The 10,529-nt window shown below is 41.3% G+C and overlaps 1 protein-coding gene and 1 non-coding gene across 2 annotated transcripts; one reads left to right on the top strand and one right to left on the bottom strand.

Annotated features, from left to right (window-relative positions):
• Positions 1-2,992: 2,992 nt before the first annotated feature.
• On the bottom strand, positions 2,993-3,737 carry LOC141655687 (uncharacterized). The gene is made up of 2 exons (XM_074462754.1): positions 3,294-3,737; positions 2,993-3,205 (listed from the first exon to the last, which is right to left on the bottom strand). Exons 1-2 carry the CDS (start codon positions 3,735-3,737, stop codon positions 2,993-2,995), a joined length of 657 nt encoding a protein of 218 aa, XP_074318855.1.
• A 1,139-nt stretch (positions 3,738-4,876) lies between these two features.
• On the top strand, positions 4,877-4,983 carry LOC141658271 (small nucleolar RNA R71). Its single transcript, XR_012549165.1, has one exon. It is a non-coding gene; the product is annotated as a small nucleolar RNA R71 (small nucleolar RNA).
• The last annotated feature ends 5,546 nt before the right edge of the window (positions 4,984-10,529 follow it).

The raw sequence follows: 10,529 nt of genomic DNA, 5'->3' as shown, positions 1-10,529 counted from the left end.
TTGGAATCGCGCCGTTTGATCGACAGTTCGTGTACAACTTTACGTCGGAAAACTTAAAACGATTTCGAAAATAAAACATTTCAAAACTTTTCAAAATTACCTGGAGTGTTTAATGCACGACGACGGGGTCGCAATGACACTAACTAGAGTCAAAACCGACACCGGACCAAAAACCGACTCAAAAATTCAAATCCCGACTCCAACAACGAGTCAAACCGAGTCAACCACCAAAAAAAAAACATCCAAAGCCTTTTATACTAAGATTTCCCGGATTCATGAATGGTCAAGTACCAAACATGTGACTAGAAATCCTAGGATAGAACAAATCATGATTGCACTTGTGTGAAAGTGACAGGACAACTCGAAGAACCGCGACGTGGCTCGCGCCTCTTTGAGCAGCCCAGGTGGCCACGTCGTTCAAAACTCACACAACCACTCATTTTCCTATAAATACCCTTCAAATGCGCCCATTTGAGAACTTACGCGAGTGTCCGCCCTCTCTTTTCTCCCTTAAAATTCTCGACTCGACTTCTTAAGTCACAATCCGACGCGTATTTACGACCTACCGATCGTAAATACAAGCCTTACACATTGTTTGGTACCGTCATCGTGCATTCACTACACCGTCACTAAACTTAATAAAACACTCTTTTTACTTACCAAAAAGGTTTTAAACCGAGTATTTTCCAACCAAACGAGTTGTTACACTTACGTCGGTTTCTCGCCATAACCAAACATGTAAGTATGAGGGTGTAAAAATCCTTCTTTTATCATGTCTTTACTTGTTTTACGACTATAACATGCATAACACGATCCAAAACATGGGATAGACGAGCCAAAACTGAGTTTTGGCCTGAGGCAGAAGCCCCTTATTGTGCACATAGGCTCGCGCCTCAATGGGGTGTCCAGGTCAGAACTCAACCGTGTTTGTTCTCGTCTTTCCCCTTTAATCCATTTTCATATTTGTAATCGGTTTTTACCATTTCAAATATTTTCAAACCTTTTTTTATTTTATTTTATTTGTTTTTAACCATAAAACATTTTTCACCCTTGGTTCCTCATACCATGACGGTTAAATCCGTGTTTCGGTGATAATATTTGGTTAATAACATTTAAAAGGTATTTAAAGCCTTTTATTTCATTTCTTTACATTTTGGAAGGTAATTTAAAGCCTTTCATCATTTCTTTACATTTTCAAAATAAGCATATCAGTCACCAACACAAAGTCATCCTTGGTTCTACATACCATGCCGGATTTTAACCCGGGTGCGATGATGAGTATCGACTAATTATATTCAAATGAACTTAAAACAATTAGTTCATAATTATTTTCAAAACTATTCATGTCAAGCTTGTCAAGTCGAACCCGACACCGAATATCATCAAAATAATGACGATTATTTAAGTCCCATTCTCCAAATCAACAAATACGGTCTAAACGACCCTTTCAAACCAAATCGGGTCAAATACCCATTTTTCAATACGTTTTATAAACGTTTTTCAAAAGGTCAGAACACGGCATACAACCGTTGGTTGACCATCGCCTAAACAGGCCCCTCCTTTCTTATTTTCAAAACCGGGGGAGACCCCCTTGCACTGCCAACAGGCTCGCGCCTCATGTGGCCGCCTGGTGCAGGGTTTGTTCACTTTCCAGCACTAGTCTAGGACGATCCTGACTGCGGCCAACCCGGATATAGGACGGATCAGATGACTATTTGCTCATTCAAAATCATATTTGCAAAATGCTTTACTAAGACGAATGGATCACGTTATGCACCATAAACCTAATACGGTAAATGGATGTTTAATTTCCGTCTTGCATGCAAATCAACCATTAATCCAACTCGACATTTTATACTTGATACTTGGATTAAATCAACCGACTTAGAAAGCTCTCACATGTTAGGTTTAAATTATTGGATGCGCATTCATGCATTTAAACCGTTTTATCAACTTTTGCATTCAACCAACCAAGATCGATCAGTAGAGGCCACTACCGCGGGCGGGATTGGGTGTCTGATTAAAGGGCTTCCCAATACGTACTTTCACCTCTTACTCAGAAACTTTGGATAGTGGACGACCTTATCCAGGGCGTACGAGAGTCATTCTAGAGATAGGATGCTAAAGAGGGACGATTCCTTATCTTTAGTACCTATGTCAAACTACTTTGTGCTTTGTTTGACCGAGGTATAAAGTGGATTCGAACGGGTTCCAAGCATCCCACAAATGCTTGGTGGCGACTCCGAACATCTCTAATCATTTCGAGACCCTTACCGAGACGAAACCGACCGATCTGAAACGATCCGGTCGAAAGCATTTTTACGCCGCCGAGCGTGGCTTTCAAAAGACCGCTGTATGTCCACAGATCGGTTGGGCTTGCAGGTGGGCCATGTCCACAAATTGATAATTTCGGCCTCAAGCAACTTATCAACTTCCTTTCTTATCACCTCCTTCAATTTGTCATTTAACCTTCTCATGGGTTGGGCCGAAGGTTTGAATCCATCCTCAAGTGTGATGCGGTGCATACACACTCGGGGATCGATTCCCGTGAGATCATCAAGGCTATACCCAATGGCTTTCTTGTTTTCCTTAAGAACTTTCAAGAGTTTTTCTTTTTGAGGAGCCGTTAGGTCCGCATTGATGATCACAGGGAAGGAGTGTGCCTCATCAAGATACGCATATTCAAGGGATAGGGGCAAAGGTTTGAGATCTACCTTAGGAGGGCTCGGACCCTCAACTTCCTCCAAGATTGGTGGCGAGGCTTCATAATCTTCCTCCAAATGCTCCCCCGAGCACTTATCTTTAGCTTCTTCAATTGCCTCTTCCAATATGTCTATGGAATAGACACTCTCAAACATCGGTTGTGATATGGCTCCGATCAAAGAGAATTCACAACATTCCCTCCGACTTTGAAGGTGAGCTTCCCCTCTTTGACACTAATATTGGCATCCCCGGTTGCTAGGAAAGGCCTTCCTAGGATGATTGGTGTTTGTTAATCCTCCGGAATGTCAAGAACAACAAAGTCAGCCGGGATAAAGAAGTTGCCAACCTTGACCAGTACATCTTCAATCACACCCATAGGTCTTTGCACCGACCTATCCGCGAGTTGTAGTGTCATTGAGGTGGGAATCATGTCATTCAACCCAATCTTCTTGGCAATGGGGAGAGGAAGAATGCTAACACTAGCACCAAGATCACAAAGTGCCTTTTTGATAGTCACATTACCCACCGTGCATGGGATGGAAAAACTGCCCGGATCTTGTAATTTTTCCGGCATGGGGTTTGAGTAATACCGCACTATATTCTCCTCTAATAGAGACTAGACCATCTCCTCCAATACTCCTCTTCTTGGTCAACACATCCTTCAAGAATTTTGTGTAGAGTGGCATTTGTGTCACTACCTCGGTGAAAGGCAATGAAACTTCAAGCTTCTTCAACATATCCAAGAATTTGGAGAATTTCCTCTCCTCATTAATTCCTCTACCTCTATTAGTAAATGGGATTGGAGGGTTAATGGTCTTCTTCGGAGGTGAAACTTCCTTGGTATTAGCTTCCTCACTTGCTTCTTTACCCTTCCCTTTGTTTTTTTCAACCACTTCTTCTTGGTTTCTCTCAACCACTATCTCTTCTAACACAAAGTCTTCATCATCCTCAACATAGTCGTTCACTTTCCCTTTCTTGGTATGATCAACCCGGCTTGATGGTGAAGGAGGTGGACTTTCCTCACCACCTCTCATAACATCCCGCTTCCTCTTAGTTTCAAAATCTTTTTAAGGGTCCTCCAAATCCTTACCGCTCCTCAAAGCCACTACGTGAGCTTGTTGATGCGGAGGCGGTCCATCTCTTGGATGAGACCCTTGAAGGGGTAGGGAGAGAGGGGTCCTTTGGGATGGTGCGGGATTTTGGCTAGCCATGTAGGAGTCAAAAGTCCGTTGGTGAGCTTGGACGTTTGACAACTCGGTTTTCAAGGCCTTGAATTGGTTGTCTACCTTAGCATCCATATCCCTCAAAAGTTTTTCAATGGATGCATTGGGGTTGGGTGGTTCTATACATAGTTGGTTTTGAGGAGTTTGATTGAAGTTTGGTTGTTGGTATCCTTGTTGGTTGTATGGTGGATGGGAATATTGGGTTGATTGATAGTTTTGTTGTTGATATTGAGTGTTTTGATTTTGATGACGGGAGTTATCATGTTGATGTGGTGGGATGTAATGTGAGTTGTCGTATTGCCGTTGGTTTCGGAAATTGGAACCTTGACCTTGATAATTGGAGCTTTGACCTTGATTTTGATGATATTGCCTAGAATGGTCGGGCTTAGGTGGGGGCATGTATTGCGGTTGTTGGTACTTGGTGTCCCAGGGTTGTCCCGCGTATGAGAGTTTAGGGTCTTGGTTGGGAAAAGCACGGTAGAGGGTCTCATGCCTTTGATAGGAAACTCTAGGTACGCCTTGTCCTTGGATAGCCAAGCATTCTTGTTATTCCTCATGGGGGATAGACGAACAATAGTCGATTGAATGCCCTATACCGCCACAATAGTCACAAATCATTTGAGGAGGAAAGTCCGGGGATGGAGACCTTGGTTCTTGGACATAGTAGATCCTAGAATGGCTAGGTCCACTTTCGGTAGCACGCTTTGATTCTCCTTGCTTCTTAGCCAACTTGAATTCTTCGAATTCCTTTGTCAAATTATCTAACTTAGTCTTGTACTCCAACTCTACCTTGGAGGGTCCTTCACTCTTATAGTCCACATCCTTAGCATAGCTACTCTCCATCTCGGAAATATTTTGGATCAAAATTTCCACCCGATGCCGCCACAATCATATCCCGGAACCTTTGCTCAAGAGTTTGGAAAAAGGTTTGGGTGGTCATCCATTTCGGGATGCCATGATGTGGACATGATGCTAGAAGATCTCTAAACCGCTCCCAAGCCTCACTTAGAGTCTTCATTGGTCTTTTTTTGAAGGTTTGAATTTCATGACGGATCCTCGCGGTCTTGGAGGGTGGGTAAAATTTGTTGATGAAGGCCTTTGATAGAGCCTCCCAAGTAGTGAACGTGCCCGGCTCATGAGAGTTTAGCCACTTCTTGGCATTGTCCTTCAATGTGATGGGGAAGAGCATCAGGAGCATTTGCTCCTCCGTCACCTCATTATGTTTGATGGATCCCGCTTTCTCTTTGAAAGTAGTAAGGTGTTGGTGTGCATCCTCATTCTTCATGCCATGGAAAATGTCTTGTTGCATGTAATTGATCACATGGTGCCAGAGTTCAAATGTGTTGGGAGCAAGGGCTCCATAGTTAATAGCCGAACATGCCCGGTTAGGGCCCGGTCTATTGTAATATCCCATAGGTTGGTCGGCCATATCTTCGTTTATGAAATTGTTTTGTGGAGATTCGGGTTCGTTTGTGTGGTTAGAATGTAGTGAGTGAGTTGGTGAATTTTGTGGCAAGTTTTGTGGTGAGTTTTGTGGTGAGTTTTGTGGTGAGTTGATGGGAGAGTTGTGAGGTGGAGAATTATGTGGAGGTGAGTTATGTCGAATGTGAAGGGGTGAGAGGGTGGAGGAAGAGGTGGGTTGGTCTAGATTATCAATTGTGGAAATTTGGGTAATTGGAGGGTTAAGAAGGGGTGGAGATCCTCGAATTGCCGACAGAGCCAATCTTCTTAATCTTCTTCTTGCCCGGAAAGTTTTCTCAATCTCTTGATCGAGTGGATAAAGAGGTCCTATGTAGCACCTATTCATGCACTCAACAAAACATCAAATAGTCCTAATGCAAGGTTTGCACTAGGACAAAGGGGAGAAAACAACAAACAAACAACAAAACAAATGAACTAAGCCTAGATGTAAACAACTAATCCTATCCAATATTACCGTCCCCGGCAACGGCGCCAAAAACTTGATGTTTAATTTATTTTACCTTGCAAGTGCACAAGAAATCGTTGTGTATGCAAGGGTCGAACCCAAAAGACGGAAATTTGGCACTAGGATCAATTACTCAACTACTAGTTTAGTTCTACTAAAAAAAGGAGGATGAATGATTAGATTAACTAAAGGGAGATGCTAAAAACAAAGATTAAACAATTAAAATGGGTGATTAATAACAATTGGGAAAGTTAGGATGTCGGGTTCACTCACTTGGGTACATGGGTGAGGGAAGACAAGCAAAGAGTGGCAAATTCAAGAGTAAAAACAAGGACGAGGCTCTATCTCTCGAAAAGAGACTAATCCTATAATCAAACCGACTAAGTTCTAACCTAATTAATTTAATCACAATCTTATCATGCTAATCATATTCACAAATCAAGCTCTCACTTAACAAGTAAGAATAAATAGTGGAATACTCAAACTCTCATTCAAGCATTATCACAAACAGTTGGCATGCATAACACGATTGAAAGTTTTAACTCAAGAATTGTTCCAGCTATAAGCTACAATCTACCCTCATGACCCTTTGTGAGATCCCCCTCCATCCTAGAAGAAAACTACGGACTCATGGAAGTGCGAACAAACACAAAAGATGGAGAATTCAACATAGAACAATAAAGAGAAGACGTATTTGCAATTACTACTAATTATGCTAATTAAATGTAAAGAAATGAACAAAGAACAAAAGTAAAGGAGAATTATACCAAATAATAATGCAAAGTTGCAAGCTTTGAATAGATGGAAGAACAATCTTCAATGAATTCCAAGTTACAACCCAAATATGAAATGTAAAGAAATCAACTAAATTATTTGTAAATTATAATAACAAGATATTAAGGATTGATTGAAGAAAGATTCAAACTTTGATTAAGGGTTTGTGTTCTAATTAGGAGAGAGATTCTAGATCTAGGGTTGTGTTTACAATTGATTGGGGGGGGGGGGTATTTATAGTGTTTCATTGGATTAAAGGAAGAAATGAGATAAAGCCCATTTGCGTGCTGTGTCATCCTGTGCCGGCCAGCCGGCTGCCGGCAGCGACATCTTCAATTCCTTGGAGAGAATAGACCTGGTGTAATTCCCTGTCGGTGGGCCGGTTGTTGGCCTGTTGGCAGAGAATCCTCCTTCTTGACTTCTTCTTTCATTTCTTCAAAAGCTGCTGCTCCATGCCGGTTGCCCGGCTGCCGGCCACATGTGCCGGTAGCGAGTCCTCTGAATTTTGTCCCAGAAATCAACCTAGAAAATGGCTAAGTGTTGGCGTGTGTTCCCTGCCGATGGACCGGCTGCCGGCAGAGAACACCTCTCGGCTTAATTTCTTCCTTTTCTCCTCAGAGCAATGTCCCCTGCTGGTGGACCGGTTGCTGGCCTGCCGGCAGAGAACTACACTTCAGCTCCTTATCTCCCTTTTCTTCATGCCAAGGCATAGTAATGCCTTCCTTGCCCCAATTCCTCTATAATCGCCTTGATTCCTGCAAGAGTGTACACCTAATCATAGATACGGGGATTGGGTACAAAATACAAGGAAAAGCATACAAAACCGACTCGGTATGAGTCGGTATGTATAAAAGAGGAAGGAAAATTCAGTACAAATAAATCATATATCAATAGTAGAGTAGTAATCGGTAAAGTCCTCCATGTGCTTCCTCGGATCTTCACCAGCCACACCCCAAAACAAATTTCTCTCCAGCAAATTAATGTAAGACGGGCGGATATCGAAAGTATTACCGTCCTCAGTCTGGAGGTTAAAACCTTTAGGAATGGAGGATGCTTTAGGCTCCGAGTGACTTGCAATATTCGACATCTTTACTGGTTCTTTGGCAGAAATGAGATTGTCTTCTTCTAAAGACTGGTCTTCTGCAAATAGAAAATGTTGTTACTCGGGCTCGAAAGTACTCAAGTCTTCCTTTCGACGTTCTCTTTGCAGACGGAGTCTATCCCTGAATAGTCTCTCTGGCTCAGGATTAGCTGAAACTAACTCCGACCTGTTTGACCTGGGCATACACAACACTGAAAGAGAATAATGAGAACTGTCTCAGGCAATAAAAATTCCCTGAGACGGATAAAAATAAACGAAAACAAAAACAGATAGGGCTATTGTCTCCCCAGCAACGGCGCCAACAGTCTAGTCGTGTACCTACCTAAAATAACCAACTGACACTAACTAATATAGCTATGGAAGTCGGGTCGATCTCTACAGGGAGGCAAGATACCTGTTAAGGTCCGTCTATTTAGGTCACTAAATGGGGGGTTGAATTTGGTTTACTAAACTAATGAAGGTTTAAGGGAAAGAGTAGTAAAGAAAGAGCAATAAAAGAAAGAAAATGTAATAAAGATGATCAATAGAGAGGGAACATGTCAGGATTTCGGTTCACCATGATAGTCTAGTGACTCAACTGCAAATAGCCTAGATAATTTACTGTGAGACGGATACTGGAAAGGTCCTTCCGGTCCACTTTCTATCCTAGATTTCCACTAACTTAACTTCCGTCCTCGTCAGGGTAGTCTATTGTTCATAGCAGGTCTATTTAGTCTAATCTTCCGATCCAGGAGTAAATTTAACCAGATTAAAAGTAACTTCCGTCCTCGTCAGGGTAGTCTATTGTTCACCATGATAGTCTAGTGACTCAACTAAGTCGGTATTATAATTAAATTGCCATGGGTACAGACTCTCACAAATAAATCATCTAACCTATTCGCTACCTCGTCACAATCCTACCATGGATTCCCTAATCCCAACATGAATGAATTTAGCTACTCATGATGTGGCTAAAGTCGTATCACCAAACCAAAGTAAATCTATCTCAGGACTAACAAGAATAGCTAGCAGCAAGACAGGTATCGAATCCACAGGGAGGCGGTGAAAGCTAAGTCTGTAAATATTTAAGCTGTCTAAAGTAACCAATTTCGGGGGTTTTGTTTTGTGTAGATTCTAATAAACTAATTGCAAGTAATTAAATGAAGGTTTTAACGATATTATTAAGAGTCTAGGATTTACGGTTCACTAGGTCAATCAGTCGGGGATTATCAATCAATTGCTAAATCTATCAAGTTGTTTAAGGTCATAAGATCGGTCGACTCAATTATGCCTTTTAGATCGATTCTAACATGCGGTCGCTATGATTAGATACTCTCTATTTGATTGTCGCAGTCTATATTAATTCTAACCCGGTCGGCGATAGGATCAATTTGCTACACTAATTAATAACTCGGGCCTTAAGTTGATTAACTAGAAGAATTACAATAATCAAACAATAACTTTAACGATATCAATAGCAACTAATTGATTTTCCCTTTTAATTAACCTAGATCCCCTTCATCCTAGATGAGGGGATTAGCTACTCATAATTATAATAACAACAACAATAATGATTAAAGATGAAAACATGATTGAAAGCATAAAACAATAATCAATGAACATGAAACAATCAACGATTAATTGATGAAGAAAGATTAGTACCATACAAGGGAAAGATTAGGGTTCTAGAGAGTTTTCCAGCAGTATCCAAGCAAAATATAACGTCCTCTAACAATAAAACACGAGTTTTTAATTTATAACAAAAGATAATCGTTTTAGGTAAATCCGGAAATAAGCCCGCCAGAGAGGATCCTTGATCGAGCCAGAGGTGACTCGATCGAGGACAGCTGCTCGATCGAGCCAGAGGTGACTCGATCGAGGAACCATCTTCACAGACTTTTTCTTCTCTTCTTTCTCTTCTAGCCTTCGTGCTTCCTCGTTTCTCGTGCCATGCTTCGTGTATTCTTCTATGCCGTCTCCGCCATGCTAATCTTAGCTTGATCATACTCACAACAAGTCATTTCTGCATCAAAACACAAAATAGCGGCAGTATCGACAATTCATTGAAATAAAGCATATAAAAGGTATAATAGGCACGAAACAGTACGTAAAATGGTATAAAAGGACCTATAAAAGTATATATGAAAGTGATACATCAAACTCCCCCAAACCAAACCTTTGCTTGTCCTCAAGCAAAGCAATCAGGCCAAACAAAGAACAGCAAATATATGGTGAATGAATAACTCAGAGCAAATGTCTAGGCACATACAAGTCTCAGCTGTCCATATCTATAACAAAGTAACGACCAAAGTTGTGCTAATAAAACAAATTCAAAAGCACGGGTAATAGACTAACGCAGCTCTTACTCAAGATGTGACATGATATCGAGACTCAGCCAAATACTTTTCAACCTTGCAAGACAATTTTGTTAGATTCTCGCGGTTTCACTCATGCACTCATAATGGGTGAGATATATGTAAGATAGAAAGAAATAAGACTCTCACTCGACTTATGAAATATGCATGCAATCTAATGTGATAAGAGATTCTCCAACTAATACGCATTCACGAGACAGACCAAGTACATGTATCAAGGACAGAAAGGTGGTAAAGTGGCATGGGTATAGAAGTGGCTTGTGCAAAAGCACGTATGGATATGTGAGGCTCAGACGGTAGTGGCAGCGCTAGACCAATAGCCAAATCTAATAAGAAATAAAACAAACATCCGACTGGAGAAATAATCTCAACTTTGACAACAAATGAGAGAAATGTAAAGGCTCTCCAAATGTGCATTAGACTCCAGTAATTACCACACACGACCC

This window comes from Silene latifolia, chromosome 5 (genome assembly GCF_048544455.1).
Source record: "Silene latifolia isolate original U9 population chromosome 5, ASM4854445v1, whole genome shotgun sequence".
NCBI lineage: Eukaryota > Viridiplantae > Streptophyta > Magnoliopsida > Caryophyllales > Caryophyllaceae > Silene > Silene latifolia.
The sequence above is the reverse complement of the archived record's forward strand: the minus strand, read 5'-3'. Positions and strand labels throughout refer to the sequence as shown.

Bases quoted from the DNA above. Each gene is read 5' to 3' on its own strand.
- LOC141655687 (XM_074462754.1), bottom strand. From the start codon at position 3,737: ATGAGAGGTGGTGAGGAAAGTCCACCTCCTTCACCATCAAGCCGGGTT. The intron at 3,206-3,293 runs GTATTACTCAAA...ACTATCAAAAAG, and splicing joins TTAGAGGAGAATATAGTGCG to GCACTTTGTGATCTTGGTGC.